Raw genomic sequence first — 20,873 nt, 5'->3', positions numbered from 1 at the left:
CTTCTGATGGGGACATCCTCTGGGGGGATTTCTCTTGGGGGACAGAAATATTCCTGGAAGAGGGGATTCTCTGCGGGGCAGGCATCTCCGAGGAGAGAATCCTGCTGGGAGGACATCGTCCGGAAGACACCCTTCCGAGGTACCCGGCTCATCTTCCGGGGAGACCGTCCTCTGGGGGGCGGGCGGGCTTTGGGGACATTTTCGGGAGGGAGGATCTCCTAGGCCGGGCATCCTTGCGAGACGGGATGGGGCGAATCCTCCCGGGTGGGCATCGTGGGGTGGGGGTGGGCGTTCTGCGAGGGGCATCCTCCCGGGCGGACGTTGGGGGATGCTCGGGGGAGGGAGGGGCGCGGGGGCGGACGTCCCGGGGAGGGAGGGGCGTTGCGCGCGGACGCGGGCGGGGCCTGGGCCGCTCCCGCCCCTCCCCTCCCCCCGCCCCGCCCGCCGCGCTTCCTCTGCTTTCGGTTTAGCTTCCGCCTCCAGCGCGAGCCCCGCCGCCCCGAGCATGGACGACCCCGACTGCGACTCCACCTGGGAGGAGGACGAGGAGGATGCGGAGGACGCGGAGGACGAGGACTGCGAGGACGGCGAGGACGGCGAGGCCGCCGGCGCGAGGGACGCGGACGCAGGAGACGAGGACGAGGACGAGGAATCGGAGGAGCCGCGGGCGGCGCGGCCCAGCTCGCTCCAGGTGAGGCCCCGCGGCGCGGAAGAAGCCTGGGGTCCCCGGCGCCCCCCGCCAGGCTGCGTGGACAGGAGACCCCCCTCTCCTGGGCGGGGACACCTGGAGCCTCCTGGAGCTCCCGCAGCCCCGGGGACCCCACCCCAGACCGGCCGACCCCCAGCCCCAGGGCCTGGCGGGGAAGTGCGGGGGCCGCGCGTGGGTGACAAGGGAGCTGAGCCTCCCGGGCCCCATCGTGTGTGGGCGCCGTTTCCCCCGGGGGTGCGTCCCGCCTCCAGCCGCCGTGGCCGCCCCTGATGGAACCCGCCTCGGGCCCGCGCCTCGGCCTCCTGGCGGCCCCTGCGCAGGCCCCGCGGCCTGGGGCTGGGGCTGGGGCCCGGGCCGGGTTTGGCCTGGGAGGCTTCGCCTCTGCACCTGCGGGAGCCCGGGGCAGGCTGACGGGGCCTCCGCTTGTTACTTTTGTTACCGCCGGGTGCCTGTCATCGCCAGGGTTACTTTTGTTGCCGCGCTGGGAACGCCACGCTGTCGCAGTCCGGCCCCCTGTCGGGGAGCTGGGATTTATTTGGGAGCGTCCTTCCAGCGGAGCTGCCCGGGTTGTGGAGGGCCGGGAAGTGTCTGGAATTCCGAACCGTAGGCTCCGCATGGATTCTTCCCTTGGCACCCAGCACTGTTTGCGTTTGCGCCTGGCCATGATGGAGTGGGCAGTGAGAGAGCACTGAAGGGCTCGGCCCTGTCGCCGGGAGGGCAGCGGCCAGGCAGGCTGGACAGGGGGGCGGGGTCTGGCTCTGTCCCACAGGACGGTGTGATCTCTGGGTGGGCTCTGACGGGCTTTCCTCACTGGGGTTCCTCAGGCCACTCATGAAGCGGTGCTCAGAGGCCCTGACCATCCTGCCAGGCGCCTGTGACCCCTGACCTCTTCCCTCTGCCTCCTGCTGTGGCTTCTGTCCACAAGCCCCTCCCTTTCCCCTTTAGACCCCTCAGGCCTCCCTAGCTCCCTGCGCTGGACCCTGGCGGGGCTGTTTCACTTTTTCCTGGGCAGTGTCATGTATGCACCTGTGGGCTGACTGTGTGGTCACATCCAGTCAGGACCCAGCCTCCAGAAGTGACCCAGGGAGGCTCCCGCTGGCCCCAGGAAGGAGAAGTACAAACTGATGGCCAGGTGGGGCGAGAGAATCACACCAGCGGCCCTGTTGAGAAATCAGGCCGAGAGGCCGATGGCGGTGGCTCAGGCCTGTAATCCCAGCACTTTCGGAGGCCTGGGCAGTCGGATCACCAGAGGTCTGGCGTCCAAGATTAGCCTGGCCAACATGGCGAAACTGTGTCTCTACCAAAAATACAAAATTAGCCAGGTGTGGTGATCAGCACCTGTAATCCCAGATACTCGAGAGGTTGAAGCAGGAGAATTGCTTAAACCTGGGAGGTGGAGGTTGCAGTGAGTGGAGATTGCATGAAGCTCCATCTCGGGGGGAAAAAAAATAAGAAAGAAAAATCAGGCAGAGAGGCAATGGCAGGTCCTAGCTGGAGCTCAGTGGGGAGCCAGGGGATACAGTGGCTGACCGGGCCTCCCAACCCCCCTTCTAGCACTCCCCCAGGATCCTGGGTCCCAATTGTTGCCCTGGACAAATAGGCCCATTCCTGCCCTACCCCCCGAGTGGGGCTCAGCCCCAGACCCCCCACCCTCATCACAAGGTCAGGGCTGTGTCCCAGCATTCTCATCACTAGTTACTTCTGTCCCTTTGCTCAGCCTCATGATGCTTGGCCTGCAGAGGTGGGGGCTGAAGGGCTTGGGGCATCAAGGGGACCTGACATCTTGCTGAGAAGCCATCACCAGACAGGTCTGGAGGCTGGAGACTCAGGGCCTGACCTCACCATGGCCAGTGAGGTGGGGTTGGGCAGGGACGGGGCATTCATTCATTAGACCCTGCCAGAAGCACCTGGGTCCCCTCCTGGGGCTACAGGTGGTGAGGCTACTGCCCCCAAGAACACAGCCTGGTGACTTTCGAGTACAAAGCAGGGGGAGTCTCCAGGGGCACAGAACAGAGGCTAAAGCCAGGGTGGGAGTGGCCAGCAGGCCTAGGAGGAGGAGAGGGTCAGGGCCACACCCCAGGGGAGGTACATGTCAGCCAGGGGCCACCCTAAGGTGGAAGCCAGGAGTCCCAAAGGGGCCTAGAGAAGGAGCAGGCCCCCACCTGTCTACCGCAGCCCTCTCTGGTTCTGTGCAGGGTGTTGGGGTGCGTTACTGAGGCCCAAATCTGCCCCACTGGGAACCCCCAAAAAAGAGCCAGGGCGGGAGAATGAGAGGGAGGAGCCATGAAACCCCCTCCCTTTAAAGAGAGCTCTTTGGCAGCCGGCCCAGGCCTTGCAGCCCTCACCATGGTGGGGGTCACTTGGGCGTCTCCCATGGGGGTCCTTATCCCATCTCTTTTCTTCCCAGTCCAGAATGACAGGGTCCCGAAACTGGCGAGCCACGAGGGACATGTGTAGGTACCGGCACAACTACCCGGTACGTACCTGCCCCTGCCCGGGGACACAGAACCCTCCCACCAGCTGCTCTTCTCAGGCAGAATGTCCCGGGTTCTACTGGAAGGCTGGCCTGGCTTGCTGCGCCAGGGCCACAGTTCTGGGCAGGACCCTGCCTGGGGCACAGCCTGGTGTAGATTCAGAGCCCTGCCCTTCCCCTCTCGTGGGAGACCGGGGGCGTCCCCCTACTTTTCTGAGCTTCAGCACACCGTCGCCTTGCAAACATGGCCATAGTGCCAGCCTCGTGATGCACACGTGTGGGGTCTGTGATACCGCCCACGCGGCACCCCACCCCCATGCCACCGCTGTCTCCTGCAGGTTGTCCTCAGCCATTACCACACCCTTGAATCACAGAAACCCCTGTGCTGCCTTCAGGGTGCTGAGGAGGGGACTGGCTGGCAAGATGGGGAAGGGGGTCCCTGGGGCTTGGAGGCAGCTGCTGTCCTCTGAATGGCCCCCACCTGCAGAGTGAGGAGCCAGGCGGGCTCTTGGGGTCTTGGGCCAGCCTGGAGGTTTGCAGATGCTCCTCCCTGAAAGGCACGGAGGGCCCCAGGGCAGCTTGTGTCTGATGGATCCCTGCTGTCCCCTTTCTCTGGCTCTTCAGGATTTGGTGGAACGAGACTGCAATGGGGACACGCCAAACCTGAGTTTCTACAGAAATGAGATCCGCTTCCTGCCCAACGGTAGGTGCCTCACAACCACTGGTAGCCGGCACTTCCATCCTGGCCTGGCACGGGTGGTCCACTGGGGCCTGGTTTGGGATGTACCTGGCGATTACCGGGGCCACGGCTTTCAAATGGCCCCACAGTGCCCCCTGGAGGCGGCCAGAGGGACTCCAGGATCCCCAGCCTGGGATCTCTGCAGTGGTGTTTGGGTCGGGGTGGGTAACTCTGTAAAGAGCCAGAGACTGAATATCTGCAGCTTTTCAGGCCACACGGTCTCTATCAGAACCACTGAACTCCTCCACGACCTTATGAAAGCCACATGTAAACCAACGAGCTAAGGATGGTTTTTATATTTTTAAATGGTTGGAAAAAATTAGAGGCTGGGCCTGGTGGCTCACGCTTGTAATCCCAGCACTTTGGGAGGCCAGGTCGGGTGGATCACAAAGTCATGAGTTCGAGACCAGCCTGGCCAATATGGTGAAACCCCGTCTCTAATAAAAATACAAAAAAAATTAGCCAGGTGTGGTAGTGTGTACCTGTAGTCCCAGCTACTCAGGAGGCTGAGGCAGGAGAATTGCTTGAACTTGGGAGGTGGAGGTTGCAGTCAGCCGAGATCACGCCACTGCCCTCCAGCCTGGGCGACAGAGTGAGACTCCGTCTCAAGAAAAGAACAGTGTTCTATGACGTTGATATTACAGGAAATTAAAATTTCAGTGTCAATAAAGCTTCACAGGCACGTGCCCACACCGGTTTATGCATGTGCCAAGGCTGCAACGTGAAACAGAGACTGGGTGGCTGCACAAAATACTGTCAGGTCCCCATCTCGGGAGACTGTGCCTGCCACATCATGGGGTTGGGTTCAGCTGGGGGCTGTGTTTGAAGACAGATTTCTGTGGCTGACAGGCCACGCTTTTGCGGGAGGCACTGAGGCCCCCTCCTGTACAGACAGGTCCTGGTCGAGGACCACTGGTTCCCCCAGAGGGACCTTCCGGTCTCTCACTCGGGTTTGCCGCCAGCCAGCAACAAGGGTCCAGTTCACAGATGGCAGCAGGGCAAGGTCTGTGCATCGGAGGAGGGATGGGCAGCCCCGCTGAGCCTAGCACCCTGAAGAGCCTCAGGAGACGAGGGCGAGGAATAGCTTGGGGAAGCTACTGGCAGCACTCTCTCCTTATGTCCCCCACCCACACCCCATCTTCCTGAGCATGGGCAGGGTGGCTGCCACAGCTGACTTGTCCCCATGGGGCTCCCAGGCTGTTTCATTGAGGACATTCTTCAGAACTGGAGGGACAACTATGACCTCCTTGAGGACAATCACTCCTACATCCAGTGGTGAGTTGGGGAGGATGGGAGGATGGGGGGTGGGGAGGCCACAGGGGGAGGGCCCTCCCAGGCAGGAGCCCTCCCCACGCTGCTTCCTGGCATGGACTGAGCACTCCCTGTCCTTCCTGGAAGCTGGTGTCCACATTACACGGATGGACATTACTGGACATGCAAGGACCGCTGAGGGAAGGCTCAGGTCTGTCCCCAATCTGTGGGCTCTTGGTGACCAGGGAGACAGGAAGGGCTGCACACAAGCTCCCTGAAACAGGAGAGGGGCAGGCCCTGCCTGCCAGAGGGGCAGCGTTAGTGCCAGGAGGCCTCAGTGACCCTCGAGGGGCGGCCCCCGTGTCCGACTCAGCTGGGGCAAAGTCCTGGTGTAGTGCTGGGGTGAGACTCGTGGCAGGCGTCTCGGGGACCCACAATGTGGCCCCAGAAACAGCATGCCCTGCTTTGGGGACAGCTCGCTGGGCACCCACAGGGAGCCTCTGCTGGTGTGTGATGTGTCACGAGTGACAACACAAGAGAGGGAAGAGGGACGAGTAGAAAGGCAGGCCCTGGTCCGCCCAGGCTGGATGGCTGCAGGGCCCCTCGCTGTCCGAGTCACCGCCCCAGTCCTGCTGAGCATGCAGGCTGTGGCCCACGCACCACACACCTCCTGTCCTGGGCCCTTGCACGCTCACCTGCGCTCTCCCACCCTCGCTCCTCCACCTAGCCACTCCCTCCTAGAGTCAAGCCTGGGAGCCCAGAGAGGATTGGAACTGCCCTGGGCTACACGGCGGGCACGTGCCCGAGGGCTGGAAGCGGCTCTCCTGACCCCTGGCCTGAGCATCTCTTCTCCTGCAGGCTGTTTCCTCTGCGAGAACCGGGAGTGAACTGGCATGCCAAGCCCCTCACGCTCAGGGAGGTGGAGGTGAGCCAGGTCTTGGCCGTGACTGGAGGGGAAGATGGGGAGACCTGGGCAAGCCATGCCTCCGCAGAGACGCGGTCACCTCTGACAACAGGCATTTAGTGCCCCCTCAGGGGTCCCTTGGAAGGCAGAAGGGCCAAAAGAGCCTCCAGTGTGATGACCTTCCCTCCCCAGTGGTCCTCACCCCACCAGGCATCTAGAGAAACTCAATTTCCGAGGCTGTTTGTCCCCATGCGGGAGTCCGGGGCTGAGCCCCTGAGAGACCCGGAGTGGCGGGACCTGCCTTTCTCACCACTGGTTTAGGCTGGAGTGGGGTCACCCAAGTGTGGAAGCTGCCCCTGAGGGATGCAGGGACTTAGAGAGCTGAGGGGCCCCTCCTGGTGCTTTCCCATGGCCGGTGACTTCCTCTCTGGGGAGGGCAGCAGCCTCAGGCCCTGGCGAGAGCTCGGAGCAGCTCAGAGGAGAGATGAAGACATGAGTGTGTCTCTTGTCACTTTACCCTAAAAGTCTGAGTCCAGGCTAGGCGCCGTGGCTCACGTTTGTAATCCCAGCACTTTGGGAGGCTGAGGCGGGTGGATCACCTGAGGTCAGGAGTTTGAGACCAGCCTGGCCAACGTGACGAAACCCCGTTTCTACTAAAAATAGAAAAAAATTAGCTAGGCGTGGTGGCAGGCACCTGTAATCCCAGCTGTTCGGGAGGCAGAGGTTGCAGTGACTGAAGTCGCATGATTGCACTCCAGCCTGGGCAACAGAGCAAGACTCTGTCTCTAAATAAATGTCTGTCTGTCTGTCTGTCTCTGTCGAGTCCAGGCCTCTGAGTGAGTCGGGACCCCCGGCCACCCCCACACTCCCCGGGAACTGGGGCTTCAGGGATGGTGCCTGAACTCCCCAAGGGGGTCTTTTCCAGGTGTTTAAAAGCTCCCAGGAGATCCAGGAGCGGCTTGTCCGGGCCTACGAGCTCATGCTGGGTTTCTACGGGATCCGGCTGGAGGACCGAGGCACGGGCACGGTGGGCCGAGCACAGAACTACCAGAAGCGCTTCCAGAACCTGAACTGGTGAGGCCCGGCTGCTCCCGCCCACCCCCACCCCTGGCGCAGAACAGGGGGCCACGTCAGGTTTCGGGCAGGTCACAGAGCGCTGCTGCAGACGGAGAACAGGGGGCCACGTCAGGTTTCGGGCAGGTCTCAGAGTGCTGCTGCAGACGGAGAACAGGGGGCCACGTCAGGTTTCGGGCAGGTCACAGAGCGCTGCTGCAGACGGAGAACAGGGGGCCACGTCAGGTTTCGGGCAGGTCACAGAGCGCTGCTGCAGACGCAGAACTCCAGGGCTGCTTGGGCAAGGGACTAAGGCCCCGAACCCCCTCCTTGCAGCCTGTAGAGCCGGGCGGTCCCTCCCCAGTAGGGTTGGTGACAAGGTAAAGAATGCTGTTCCTGCACCCAGGAGGTGGCAGTCCGCATAGAGAAGCAAGCAGGGGTGATGGAGAATCTGCAGGCGGTACAGCCAGCTCTCACAGGGTGTTCGAGGCCCCTGTACCCTGGAGGGGCCCCTTGTGGCTCTCGTCCAGCCAGCTCCTCCCCACCAAGGGGACTCGGGGTACAGCCACCCTCTAGGTGATGCATCAGCATCCCCCCGACCCCCAGGTGTCTAGGGCCCACAGGCCTTTTTCACAGGGATGGCGTGAGTCCTCCCCTGGGCCCAGGGAGGCAAATGGAGAGAGAGACTGAATCGTGGGCCAGGGTGGGGAGACTTCTGTGGAGCTGGGTGGGACGGCAGGGCTAGGGCAGGGTGTGGCCCAGCAGGAGGGGCCCCGGCCATTGACCTCTGCTGACCCGGACCTCCCGCAGGCGCAGCCACAACAACCTCCGCATCACACGCATCCTCAAGTCGCTGGGTGAGCTGGGCCTCGAGCACTTCCAGGCGCCGCTGGTCCGCTTCTTCCTGGAGGAGACGCTGGTGCGGCGGGAGCTGCCGGGTGTGCGGCAGAGTGCCCTGGACTATTTCCTGTTCGCTGTGCGCTGCCGACACCAGCGCCGCCAGCTGGTGCACTTTGCCTGGGAGCACTTCCGGCCCCGCTGCAAGTTCGTCTGGGGGCCCCAAGACAAGCTGCGGAGGTTCAAGCCCAGCTCTCTGCCCCGTCCGCTGGAGGGCTCCAGGAAGGTGGAGGAAGGAAGCCCCAGGGACCCCGACCACGAGGCCAGCACCCAGGGTCGGACCTGTGGGCCAGAGCATAGCAAGGGTGGGGGCAGGGTGGACGAGGGGCCCCAGCCACGGAGTGTGGAGCCCCAGGATGCGGGACCCCTGGAGAGGAGCCAGGGGGATGAGGCAGGGGGCCACGGGGAAGATGGGCCGGAGCCCCTAAGCCCCAAAGAGAGCAAGAAGAGGAAGCTGGAGCTGAGCCGGCGGGAGCAGCCACCCACAGAGCCAGGCCCTCAGAGTGCCTCAGAGGTTGAGAAGATCGCTCTGAACTTGGAGGGGTGTGCCCTCAGCCAGGGCAGCCTCAGGACAGGGACCCAAGAAGTGGGCGGTCAGGACCCCGGGGAGGCAGTGCAGCCCTGTCGCCAACCCCTGGGAGCCAGGGTGGCCGACAAGGTGAGGAAGCGGAGGAAGGTGGATGAGGGTGCTGGGGACAGTGCTGTGGTGGCCAGTGGTGGTGCCCAGACCTTGGCCCTTGCCAGGTCCCCTGCCCCATCGGGGCACCCCAAGGCTGGGCATAGTGAGAATGGGGTTGAGGAGGACACAGAAGGTCGAACAGGGCCCAAAGAAGGTACCCCTGGGAGCCCAGTGGAGACCCCAGGCCCCAGCCCAGCAGGATCTGCAGGGGATGAGCCGGCCGAGAGCCCATCAGAGACCCCAGGCCCCAGCCCAGCAGGATCTGCAGGGGACGAGCCAGCCAAGGCAGGGGAGGCAGCAGAGGTGCAGGACGCAGAGGTGGAGCCTTCTGCCAAATCTGGGAAGCCTTAAGGAAAGGAGTGCCCATCAGCATCTTGGCCCTCCTGGCCCTGCTGCAGGGGCCGGGGCCTCCAGAGCCGCTGCGGGCTCCCCTCAGGCTCTGCTCCGTGACCCGTGACCCACAGTGGTGGCCACTATAGCAGCCACCAGAAGCTGCGAGGCCCTCAGGGAAGGCCAAGGCCTGCAGAAGCCTCCTGGCCTGGCTGTGTCTTCCCCTCCCAGCTCTCCCCTGCGCCCCTGTCTTTGTAAATTGACCCTTCTGGTGGGGGCAGTGGGCAGGGCTGCTTTTCTTAGTCTGGTGCCAAGCAAGGCCTTTTCTGAATAAACTCGTTTGACTTTGAGTCTTTGGGCCGGGGTCCTGTAGTGTGTCTGGTAGGGCTGGTGTCACAGCTGATGTCCCTCCAGGCTCCTGTGGCCTGGCCCGGCTACCGCCTCACGTTGCTCCACCACGTGCCTGTGGGGGCAGAGTAGTGGCACAGCCCTCCCCACACACCCACTTGGCCACACAGTCCCCAGGTATGCATAGGTGGACAGGCTGCAGCCTCTCAGAGCCTCTGAAGGTGGGACCGAAGTCCCTCAGCAGGCTTTTGCCACCTGTTCAAGATGAGTCTGGGGATTCCCCTGGGGTTGGCTGGGGGCAATGTTTGTGCATGGTGGGGTCTAGACCAGGCCTTTCTGCCTGCTGTGATCTGGGATGCCATGCTGTGCCTCGGGCAGGCTTGGCAGTACTGTTGGGGCCCTTGGCTCCCTCAGGTCTGGTAGAGCCAGGTGCGCCCCCAGGGCAGCCCCTCCCTGCAGTCTGGCCTTGTCACCCTGGGCCAGGACCCCCTGCTTCCCGGTTCACCTACATTTCTACATCAGCAGGGTAAGGGGCTCTTGTGGGGCATCACAGGAGGGGCCGGACACGTCTTTGCTCAGTGAAGGGCAGGGCAGACGCGGGGCACCCCTGGGTGGGAGGGTTAAAGCTGCAGACCCTGGTACCACTTCAGGGAAAATGCCCAGCTCCCATCTGGTGGCGCCGGATACACAAGGCGGAAGTCATTGGGAGGAGACACCCCAGGTTCAATAATCCCCCAGAGCTGGGTGGGGAAGCTGTGGGACTCCTGGTGCCTCAAGTGTGGCTCAGTGAGGGGATTCCTGCCATGGAGGGAAACTGAGGCAGTGAGCCAGACATAGGGCTAGAAATGCAGTCACTGGGGCAGCGCCCGGTGGATCCAGCGTCCCCAGTCCAGGCTGCTGTGGGACTGGAGTCTGTGGAAATCAGCACCTGAAGTGAGGAGCCCGTGTTGGAGCAGCCCTGGGGGCCGATGCCTGGCAGTGGGCGCCTGGGGACAGCAGGCAGTACTGACCAGCCAACCCGGGCTTCAGGGAGAGTGATGACCCACAACAGGCGGACAGCAGGAGGCTCTGCCCCACTCAAAGGTGAGCCAGGGGAGGCTGAGCTCTGACAGTGCCCACCCTCTGCCTAGGATTTGCCTGGAGCTGGGGGTGGCTTTTTGAGGGGCTTGAAGGTGGTTCGGGGGGGGGGGGACACCAAGCAGGTGTCCCAGGCATGAGGTGGCTCCCCTGGCCTGAGGTGAAGGCCAGCTGGGTTTTGTCTGATTTGGGTCAGATAGCAATCCTTGCTGACCGTTTGCTGGGCATCGTGGGGATAGGCAGAGTGGGGTGTGGGGCCAGGGACCAGGGGAGAGCCACTGAGGAGGGGGCTGGCCACAGGGTCCTCTTGCCAGGTGGAACTGGTACGGAGGACTTACCCTGTCCCCCAGACCCTGGGCTTGGGGTGGGGCTGCTGCTAGGAGCCCCTAAGGCCCCCTGCTGTCTGGGCTGACCTGCTCCACCCACCCCTCCCCGTTGTCAAAAGTCCTCTGTTAGGAAGCTCTGTGCCAGGATGACTCGGACTCCTCAGGAGGGTGGGCCTTTTCAGCTCCTCCCACCTCGCCTGATGGAATTCACACACCCCTCCCAGCCACCGCGCTCACCCAGCAGTGAAGGGAGAATCTCCCTCCACTCACTTCACCTGGGGAGAGGTTAGAGTGACACTATTATTTCGAGACAGGGTCTCACTCTCTTGCCTAGGCAGGAGTGCAGTGGTGCCATCTTGGCTCACTGCAGCCCCGACCTTACGGGCTCAAGCGATCCTCTTGCCTCAGCCTCCTGTGTAGCATGGACTACAGGCGAGCACCACCACGCCCGGCCGATGTTTTCATTTTTGGTAGAGATGAGGCCTCCCTCTGTAGCCAGGCTGACTGCTCCCGGCCTGAGTGCCGTGCTCCTGCTGAGCGGTTTTGTGCCCACTCCCTTCTCATCCCCTCCCGCCCTTGCTAACTCACAGCGTCGCAACAGTCATGAGTCCCCACCTGCAGAAAGGAAGCTCCTGCAGCCCCCCACAACCCCCAGGGCAGCCTTTCTCAGGGAATTTTCAAGACTCCTGCGGGAGGGGCTGCCATTCTGCGCCTTCATTGAGCCTACAGGCAACTGGGACGTTTGAGTCCCCTAGGGCAGCGACTGCCTTGGCAGCCTGAGGCAGAGCTTGGCCGGGCCTGGCGACCCCTGAGCTTGTGGGAGATGGACATGGCCAGCACCGCCTTCAGGGTCCTGCCCAGGGCACAGTCCCTTCAGGCCGGGGATCCCGGGGAGGCGTCCTTCCCCTCGGCCAGGGTCATCGTTTTGCTCCCTCCCGGGAGTCTGGGGTTGGAGTCTGGTCTTAGCCGGTGGCAACTGACGTGGCCTGACCACCAGGCCCGTCCAGGTCCACGGGTGAGGGGCCGCGGTGGGGGTGCCCCCAGCCCAGCAGGCAGCCCTGGACAGTGACCCTGGAGCAGGAACCAGGGCTGTGCTGGGCACTGACTGGGCCCTGGTACCGAGGAGTCACCCTCCCCGGGGTCTTCCTGGGCCTGGGGCCGCCTGGGTCCGCTCCGGCGCCTGGGGAGGGGTCTGCGGCTTCGGAAACTCGCGGGTCCCCCCTTCCCCCACCTGAAAGGGGCCCTTCAGCGCCGCACGCTTCCTCCCCCACACTCCGGTTGAGGAGCAAGGAGAGAAAAGAGTGTCTTTCTCTCTTGCTCAAAGCTGCGTGTGTGCAACGCGCCAGTCCCAGGATAATTTTAACTCGCGGCCGGAGAGAAGGCGCCGCCCGCCTGGCGTCTTTTTTTTTTTTTTTTTTACCCTGGCGGGCTGGGCGGCGGCGCGGGGCGGGTAGAAGCTCCCCCGCCCAGGTGGGCCCGGCTGAATGGGGGGCTTGTGCAGGCGGGGGCGGGAAGGGGAAGGGGAAGGGGCCGCCCACCTCCCGCCCCGCCCGCCCGCCCGCGCGCTGCCAGCCCCGACGCCGCCGCCGCAGCTCAGACTCCGCTCAGCCATGGCCCGGCCGCCCGCGTTCGCCCGGCTCCTGCTCCTGCTCCTGCTCGGGGAGCTCCTGGCGGTCGCCGGGGCGCAGGTGAGCGCGAGCTCCGGGCTCTGAGGCTGGACGTGGAGCCGCGACCGCCCCAGCCCCGAACCCGCCACTCCGGGGTGCCCGGCGCAGCCTCGACGCCCCCAGCCTGTGTCGCCGTCGGGGCGCGGAGTCGCCAGAGCGTCGGGATGAGCCCCGTCCGGCCGCGTCCTCGATGGGTCCTCGCTGGCCCGGGTTGGCCGGCGCCGCTGCCTCCTCTGGGAGCACAAGGAGGCCTTTGTTCCCGCGGCCCGAGGGAGGCGGGGGACACACTGCGCGGGGGCGCCGGGCTCCGCCCGAGGCTTTGGGGCTCACCGAGGAGAGCGGCGGTCGTCGCAGGCCCCGGAGCCGCTCGGGACCCGGGAGGAGGGGACGCTAGGTCAGGCCCACCGGGACACCTGCGTTCCTTAATGAGTTTTCTCCGTTTCAGAAAGTGGGATTCCCAGGCCCCCCCGGCCCCCCAGGGCCGCCCGGGAAGCCCGGCCAGGACGGCATTGACGTGAGTTTGGGGGTGGGGAGGGCCCCGAGCGCTCCGGGGTTCTGGCTCTGGCCCCCACCTCCCTGAGCTCCCCGGCCTGATGAAGAGAAAACCAGGCCCCACCTCCCAGAGCCAGGGTGACATCAGGGGGCAGCCAGTGCCTTCAAGGGATGGGGGTGGCCCTGCGGGGACTGCTGGTGGGCAGAGGTGGAGGGTGTCACGTGGTGGTCCTCCACCCAGAATGCTGGCACTGAGGTGTGTGTCTCTGGGTCCCCTGAGGGGCCCGTGCCCCTGGGGTTCTGGCCTCTGTGGCTGAGGTGGGGAGAGGCATGTCCTTCGGGTGGATGGGGCCGGGGGTCTTGCTGGAGGCTGCTGGGCTCTGGAGCCAGCCATGGAGGGGGCTTAGGAGCCCAGTCAGTCCCGAGATGATGTCCCCTACGGGTATCTCAGGCCTGGTGTGGGCCAAGCAGCAGGAGGAGCCGGCTGAAATTCTACAACTGTGCCTCCCTCGGAGGGACCGTCTGGAGTGAACCTCCCCATGAGACCGCCACCAGGGCAGGGGTCTCCTCAGGGCCTGTCCTCGCTGTGTGGTCCCCGTGGAGGGCTGTGGAGGGCTGCACCAAGAGCCCCCCGTGACCCACCCTCTGCCCCCCTGCCCAGCTCGGCCTCAGTGGCCACAGCCTCCGTCCCTGGCCAAGGGCTGAGTCAGGACAGCCATGTGGACCTGAACCCGCATGGCCCAGGGCCCTGGCCTCCCTAGGCTCCTCCTGGGCGAGGTACCTGGACCCCAGAGCTCCCATCTGAAACCTGGTCTTGACGTCTCTGTTAAAGGCCTGGTGGTCATCAACAGAGTGGGGAGCTGGGGGATCTTCCTGGAGACTGTGGGGAAGCTGCCCTTAGCAGCACATGGAACTGAGAGGCCTCCGAGCCCCCAGGCCTTCTTCCTAAAGCCCCAGGCCATTGAGGGAGGGAGATTAGTGATGTATTCCCATCACTCCCATGCCGGCAAAGTGGTTCCTGAATGCCCTGTGGCTGCCAGGGCTGAGCCCCAGTCTGTCCAGTTCACCCCTTTGCCCAGTGCTGCCCCACGCAGGGGAGGGTGCCCTCTAGGTAGGGATCGGGGGCTCAGGGGCCCCTTTTGTCTGCTGGGGCTGGGCCTCCGGGGCTGATTTGGAGGCCAGTGCTGCTCTTTTCCCCGAGGCGGGGTTCTTGAGGGACCCCTGATTTTCAGGGTTACATGTGGGTGTCTTTCCTCACAGGGAGAAGCTGGTCCTCCAGGTCTGCCTGGGCCCCCGGTGAGTGTCCCTGGCTGGGGAGACAGCCTTTTTCCAGTCTGGAGAGAAAGGGGGGACTCGGAACAGAGGGGTCATTGATGTCCTGTCTCATCCTGCCGGAGCCCGGGTTGCCTGAGGGGAGGCCTCAGAGGGCTTGGAGCAGGCCCGGAGCCAGGGGGGTGGGCGGGGAGTGTGTGGGCTCAGCCTCTGCATGTTCTGGGCAGGGCCTGGCTTTGAAGCTTTCTTTGGACCAGCGCCAGGCAGGCCGGGGCCAGGGCTGGTACAGCCCTTCAGGTCTCCCAGGCCTGAGGTCACCTGGAGCCCTCCCACCTTCTTCAGCTCCAGGGGTTGAGGGTCCTGGGGCTCAGAGCCCTGTCTGGGCCCACTGGGGTCCAACAGAGATGCCTGCTGGCCCTTAGCCAGGGAGGCCGAGATGACCAGACGAAGGTCTTACAGATGCCACTGAGGGATGGGGCGGGCAGCCTTCCTGGGCCAGCAAGGTGTGGGCAAGCAGGACACGTGTGCCCCAGCTGAGCCGGGTCTGCCAGACAGCAGGGAGGACCCAGGAGAGGGGCCCATCTCGTATGGCTGGGTTGGCGGGAAGTGGAAGGCATTTTGCTTCATTGCTAAAGGCCTGGGCTCTGGGCCAGACCCCGCCTTCACATCTCTGCCCTTTCCTCCTGCACAGGGACCAAAGGGGGCCCCAGGAAAGCCGGGGAAACCAGGAGAGGCCGGGCTGCCGGGACTGCCGGGTGTGGATGTGAGTGTGCCTGCCCCTCCCCCATGCCCCACTCCCCGCTCCGGGTCTCTGGAGGAGCCCAGCCTTAATTGCTGTTGTCCAGCTGGGCCTGCTCAGGCGGGAAGCCCAGGCCTGAGAGAAGTCTCCAGAAGTCCCCAACAGGGGTCCTTTGGCCTTCATCCCAGACGCCACTAGCATCTGGCAGAGGACAGAGCCAGCCCAGTGGAGTCGGAAGTCCCGCCAGCCCTCGCTTGTCCAGGAATGAGTGCCCATTGTCAGGCCCCTCTGCCCACTGCTGGCCGGGCCCCTGTGAGCCCCAGGCTGGCCTCGCTCAGTCATCATGGGCTCCAGGCCTGGCCCCAGGGCCACTGGAGTTTTGTTCGGAGGAAGCCGGGCCTGAGAAGTGAGCTGTCCAGTCCTGCTGGGTTGGTCCCCAAGGCCTGACTATAGCAGGTGCCTCCGTTGCTGGCTTCCCGCTGGCTGCCCCCCTCCTCCCAGAGCCTTTGGGCACAGCAGGCAGACAGTGGACAGGGCCAAGACAGGAGGCTGCCAACCTAAGGGTCTTCTGTGCCTCTCTGGACTCACCGAGGGAAGGGTCCATGCTTCCATTTTTGCCTGGGGGGTGGCATGTGCTTCCCATGTGGCCCCTCGAGCTCGCCCTCTGCCTCTTTCTCTAGGGTCTGACTGGGCGAGATGGACCCCCTGGACCCAAGGGTGCCCCTGGGGAACGGGTAAGTGCCTATGCCAAACCCAGTGGCTTCAGTTCAGAGGTGAGGTCCCCCGGCCACCTCTGGCTGTTCTGTGTCCACAAGGCCAAGGAGCTGGTAGTTCCAAGGACAGCTGCCCTGCCCGTGCCTGGGGTGGAGGGGCAGGAGGGCAGGGTGTCAAGTGGCCAGTCCCCTGTGCCTGCCTCCCTGCCCCACCTCCACATATGGTCAGAGTTGTCCTGGTATCCAGACCATGGCAGGGAGAAGGGGGATGGTTTGGGGGAACCCACCCCATGTGCCTCCTCAGAATGTCTCTGCAGCCCCCAGGGCCCTGGGCGGACCACCACCAGGGACCCCCAGGCATGCAGCCTGCAGAGTCCCCTGTGCCTGCCTGTTGGACACTGAATCCTTTACCCTGATGGAGCGGGTGCCTTCCTCCCCTCGTGGCTTCTGAGTACAAAACCGAAGCCAGCATTCTGTCTTTGGCCCTCATAAGACGTGGCTGTCAGCCAACCGGGTGCCACTGGCCCCAGGCGCAAAGCATCACAGAGGGCAGGAAGGCTGGCCTGGGGACACGAGGACACAGCCCTGCCCTTGGGACCCTTGGGAGCTCGTCAGGCAGGAGGCGGATTCTGAGCTGAAAACAGGAGGGAAACAGTAGCTGCTGGTAGCCGAGTCCGTGGTGCCCGGGGGTGTGGAGTGGGCTTGTCCCCAGGCTTTTAGGAGGGGCCTCCAGCCTTAGCACAGGGCCCATGTGTGCTGTCCAGGGAATGAGGCATTTCAGGCAGCAGGGGTCAGACAGGACCCAGAGGGTGTGGAGGGCAGACAGGGCCTGGCTGCCCAAGGCTCTGGGGCTCACTGACGTGGGCAGGGGCTGACGACTCAGCAGGCTCCGTGGGTGGGTTATCGGGAGGGCTTCGTGATGGAGACAGGCACTTGGGGCACTGAGACTGTGCATCTCAGACCTGCCCCCACGTTGCGCCTTCTCACGGCGGGCGCTGGGACTCTGGTGCCATCTGTCTCCAGCAGCTCCCCAGGACGGCAAAGACCCTCCAGGTCAAGAGGGCTCAGAGGCCCTGCCCCTCTGTGAAGTGGGGACTTGGACCCTGTCGTCCTGGGAGTTGGAGTTGTGACGTCACACTTCAGAGGGAGGGAATTGGGTTTGCAAATAGAGGCCCGGCCCAACCTAGACACCTGCTTTCCTCCCACAGGGAAGTCTGGGGCCCCCGGGGCTGCCCGGGCTGGGGGTGAGTATGGAGTGTGGTCCTCTCCTCTCCATGGGAGTTTGGGGAGCTGGAGAGTCTGGTCTAAATGGGGTGGCCTCCAGGAATCCCAGGGACCATCCCTGGCCCTCTCATCTGCAGCCTCTCCGGAGGATGAGGTCCTGGTGCCCTCTCTGGGCTGGGACCAGACACCCATCCCTGGAACCGCCCGTTCCCCGGGACCCACCTGAGCCATCTTAGGGAGGGGCGAGGCACAGCCCTTCTTGTGCCTGGCAGGCTCTGACCCCATGTTTGGCTTTGCAGGGCAAAGGCCTCCCTGGACCCCCCGTGAGTACTGACAACCCTTGGGGCCCTGAGCAAGCGCGCAAGTCCCGAGAGCCTGCCAGGCTGGGATGTCCCAAACCGTGCCTGGGGGTGGGGCTTCTCAGGCGCAGTGATCTGACCACCCCATACCTGGAGCCCCCCTCCCTTCGGAGGCGGCACACCAACCCTGGGTGGGGATCCTCGGGGCTCCTGGGTGCAGACCTCCCCACCTCTCTTTACCTCCCTCCAGGGAGAGGCAGGAGTGAGCGGCCCCCCAGGTGGGATTGGCCTCCGCGGCCCCCCGGTGAGTGGCTGTCCCAGACCCCTCAGAGTGTGCTCACCTGTGGCCTCCGCCCCCAGACTCAACAGCCAGGGGATCCCTTCCCCTCTCCCCTTTCCCTTTCTTCCCCACCTCCACCTTGGTGGGTGTTGGTAGAAGCCCTGGCCAATGATCCAGACCCGACCTCAGGACGCAGACACCAGCAAAGGCCATGGGAGTGGGGCTGGCGGGAACTGGGCGTGTCCACCTCCCTGGGAGAAACTGGGCATCTCACTCAGGTGGGGGCTGGTCCCACTCTGTCTAAGTCATACCCCCTCCCCAGGGACCTTTTGGACTCCCCGGCCTCCCTGGCCCCCCAGGACCTCCCGGACCCCCTGTAAGTACTGGGCAGAGGCTCTAAGAAGTGCTGGGCCTGGACTAGGACACTGGGTTGGACCCTCTCCATTCCCCCTCCCCAGGCTCCATGCCCGTCCGAGATCTCCTAACCCTAACTTGGCCACTCCCAGGATCAGTCAGTGGTGAGGGAAGTGGCTGTGGCTAGGCCAGCCACCTTGGAGATGGTTGGGACTCAGGTCCCCATGGACCCAAGGACAGGTGGATTCTGTCATTGTCACATGCCCTGTGGGTGGGCCAGCAGCTCCCAGCACTGGCCACTTGGGGGACGGGATGAAGAGTCTCCAAGTCCCCTGGTGGATGGGGAAGGTCGTGGTCTGTCAGAGAGTGGGTAGGTGGGTTGGGTGGGTGCAGGTGGCTGGGGAGGGTGGGAGAATGTCAGCTGTCTCTTTGTGTCTTAGGGACACCCAGGAGTCCTCCCTGAAGGCGCTACTGACCTTCAGGTAGGCACTTGCAGCCATTTGTTCAGGGGGCTGGGGGGTGCCTACCTTGGGGGCAGGGGGTCTGGCCTGGAGAGGGGCTTGTCCATACTGGCAAGAAGGCAGGGCCCGAGCCCTCCCTGGAGATGGGAGCTCAGAGCAGACAGCTTAGGCACAACCTGGCAGAGAGGCTGGCTGGGACCTCCCCCTCCCCCATCCCACCCTCCTCACCACCGTCTAGACCTGCGCTGTCCCTCGTGAAGCCACCAGGCGCATGGAGCTGTGCAAATGTAATGAATCACGATCATGTCACAGGGCCATCCAGCTCCCCTGTGTCATCCGCAGAGGGCGCCCTTGGCCACAGATGGCGACAGAATAGTCCCTCACTGCGTTCGGGACTGGAGTCTGGGACCCACCTTTACCTTGATCTTTGAGCCTTGTCATTCGCCTGAAAAGAAACCAGGCTCAGGCCAGGCGCAGTGGCTCATTCCTGTAATCCCAGCACTTTGGGAGGCCAAGACAGGAGGATCGCTTAAGCTCAGGAGTTTGAGACCAGCCTGGGCCACATAGTGAGATCTTTGTCTCTACAAAAAATTGTTAAAGTAGCCAGACGTGGTGGCATGCCTGTTGTCCTGGCTACTTGGATGGCTGTGGTGGGAGGATCCCTTGAGCCCAGGAGGCAGAGGTTGCAGCGTGCTGTGACCAGGCCACCGCACTCCAGCATGAGCAGCCAAGCTCAAGCCTGTCTCAAAAAAATGAAGAGGAAAGAAAACGGGCTTCGGAGGCCGCGGATCCATCTCTCCTCTGTTTGGCCGTCCGTGGTGGCAGTCAGCGCCTTGTTTCCATAGAAAGGTTGGATAGTTTTGAAGGGAAAAGCTCGGCCCACTCTGACCTGACCACCGACGGCTGTCTACCAGCCTCTCTCCTCACCCCACCCGGGGGCCTAGGTGCCTGGCCAGCCTGTGTCCCAGAAGGGAGGCTTTAGGGAACCTTCCAGAATGTGGTGAGTGGTTGGGCCCCCAACCATGGGCTGAGTGGGGCGAGGGCTAAAGATACAGGTCTGCACCCTTGGCCCAGCCTGCCCATTGCAGCTGTAGGATAATCCTAGAGGCAGCCCTGGGTTTCCTGAGCATCAGGCCTGTTGCCTGGGCTCACGGTGTCCCTCCTAAAAGCCCCATGCCTCACACATTCCTGTGCTGAGGACTGAGGACGGCCCGACCTGAGGCTGCTGCAAGACCCCCTGCAGAGCTGGCTGCCGCTGTGCTGAATGGCTGCTTTGATACCCAGTGTCTGCCGTGGGGCTGAGAAATCCGAGCCGGCTGCTCCATGCAGCCCCCACTGCGCTCGGCCAGTGCTGAAGGAGACCCTGTCTGTGTCCTGTCCCGTGCCATCACTGGTGTGGAGTGGCCTCCTGGGGTCCCGTCACCGTGCGGAGTGGCCTCCTGGGTCCCGTCACCGTGCGGAGTGGCCTCCTGGGGTCCCGTCACCGTGCGGAGTGGCCTCCTGGGGTCCCGTCACCGTGCGGAGTGGCCTCCTGGGGTCCCGTCACCGTGCGGAGTGGCCTCCTGGGGTCCCGTCACCGTGCGGAGTGGCCTCCTGGGGTCCCGTCACCGTGCGGAGTGGCCTCCTGGGGTCCCGTCACCTGTGCGGAGTGGCCTCCTGGGGTCCTGCGGGCGCTGACCTCTGTGTCTGAGGTCCTGCTTTCTTTGGCTGGGAGGGGTCTGACTGCTCTGTTTTCTGACAGTGCCCAAGTATCTGCCCACCAGGTCCCCCAGGGCCCCCTGGAATGCCAGGGTTCAAGGTGAGTCACGGGTGACTGGGACCCAAGCGCCACCCTGTGCTGGGCGGGAGGCAGCGGGCTCCCATGGGGCTGTGGAGGTGGCGGGTCCAGAAAGCCGGGCCCTGGTTCCAGGGTTGCCCCAGGAAGAAAGCCAGGCCAGCCTCCTTGTCCCGCCTTCAGCACCCCAGTGACACGCTGATGTGGCCAGACTGGGACTGGCCATGGGCATCAGAGAGAGACTGTGGGGGAGAGCTAGCCTCAAGCTCCCACCCCAGCCCAGCCCTGGCCTGCTCCTGAACGCAGAGCGCCCTCATGTGGGTCCCAGCACCTCTCAGGCCTTGGTTTCCCCATGAGGGCCCAGGCCTGCAGTCCTGTGCACTGTCGTGTGGCGGGCCCTGGGCTGACTGACCCTGCAGGCCTCACTTCAGTGTTGCCAGGGAGGGGGTGTCGGGGGGTCTGGGTGGGGCAGTGACCCCACATTTGCTTGCAGGGACCCACTGGCTACAAAGGCGAGCAGGGAGAAGTCGGCAAGGACGGCGAGAAGGTAAGGCTGCCGCACAGCAGCTGGGGAGGAGCTGGGGACTGGAGGCTGGGCTCGGGCGGGAGGGAGGGGCTGGGGGCTGGGCTTAGGTGGGAGGGAGGGGCTGTTTCATGGGTGCACCTGTGCTGGCACCTACTGTGCCTGTCTTCCAGACAGGGCCTGGCTGGTCAGAGCTGGGTGATTTAGGCAGGGTCCCTGGACAGACCCCCTCCTGCCTGGCCTTGCTGTGGAAGCTCCCTGGTTTGTGTCTGTGGCCGGGGCGAGGGGC

At 64.0% G+C, this 20,873-nt stretch overlaps 2 protein-coding genes across 2 annotated transcripts in view; both read left to right on the top strand.

Moving 5' to 3' along the window:
• The first annotated feature begins 212 nt into the window (after positions 1 to 212).
• Positions 213 to 9,385, top strand: OGFR (opioid growth factor receptor). Its single transcript, XM_030826035.1, has 7 exons — positions 213 to 691; positions 3,117 to 3,185; positions 3,807 to 3,885; positions 5,118 to 5,196; positions 6,031 to 6,097; positions 7,002 to 7,150; positions 7,940 to 9,385. The coding sequence occupies exons 1-7, from the start codon at positions 329 to 331 to the stop codon at positions 9,054 to 9,056; spliced, it is 1,923 nt and encodes a 640-aa protein (XP_030681895.1). The 5' UTR covers positions 213 to 328; the 3' UTR covers positions 9,057 to 9,385.
• A 1,846-nt stretch (positions 9,386 to 11,231) lies between these two features.
• Positions 11,232 to 20,873, top strand: part of COL9A3 (collagen type IX alpha 3 chain) — a 26,410-nt gene continuing 16,768 nt past the window's right edge. The window contains exons 1-12 of the mRNA XM_030826036.1: positions 11,232 to 12,474; positions 12,899 to 12,967; positions 14,206 to 14,241; positions 14,909 to 14,980; positions 15,637 to 15,690; positions 16,878 to 16,913; positions 17,193 to 17,216; positions 17,443 to 17,496; positions 17,795 to 17,848; positions 18,267 to 18,308; positions 20,029 to 20,085; positions 20,555 to 20,608. Of these exons, the coding sequence (XP_030681896.1) occupies positions 12,271 to 12,474; positions 12,899 to 12,967; positions 14,206 to 14,241; positions 14,909 to 14,980; positions 15,637 to 15,690; positions 16,878 to 16,913; positions 17,193 to 17,216; positions 17,443 to 17,496; positions 17,795 to 17,848; positions 18,267 to 18,308; positions 20,029 to 20,085; positions 20,555 to 20,608 (756 nt within the window). The 5' untranslated portion in view covers positions 11,232 to 12,270. The remainder of the gene's footprint in view (positions 12,475 to 12,898; positions 12,968 to 14,205; positions 14,242 to 14,908; positions 14,981 to 15,636; positions 15,691 to 16,877; positions 16,914 to 17,192; positions 17,217 to 17,442; positions 17,497 to 17,794; positions 17,849 to 18,266; positions 18,309 to 20,028; positions 20,086 to 20,554; positions 20,609 to 20,873) is intronic.

This window comes from Nomascus leucogenys, chromosome 13 (assembly GCF_006542625.1).
Source record: "Nomascus leucogenys isolate Asia chromosome 13, Asia_NLE_v1, whole genome shotgun sequence".
NCBI lineage: Eukaryota > Metazoa > Chordata > Mammalia > Primates > Hylobatidae > Nomascus > Nomascus leucogenys.
This window is presented reverse-complemented; position numbering and strand designations above follow the sequence as displayed.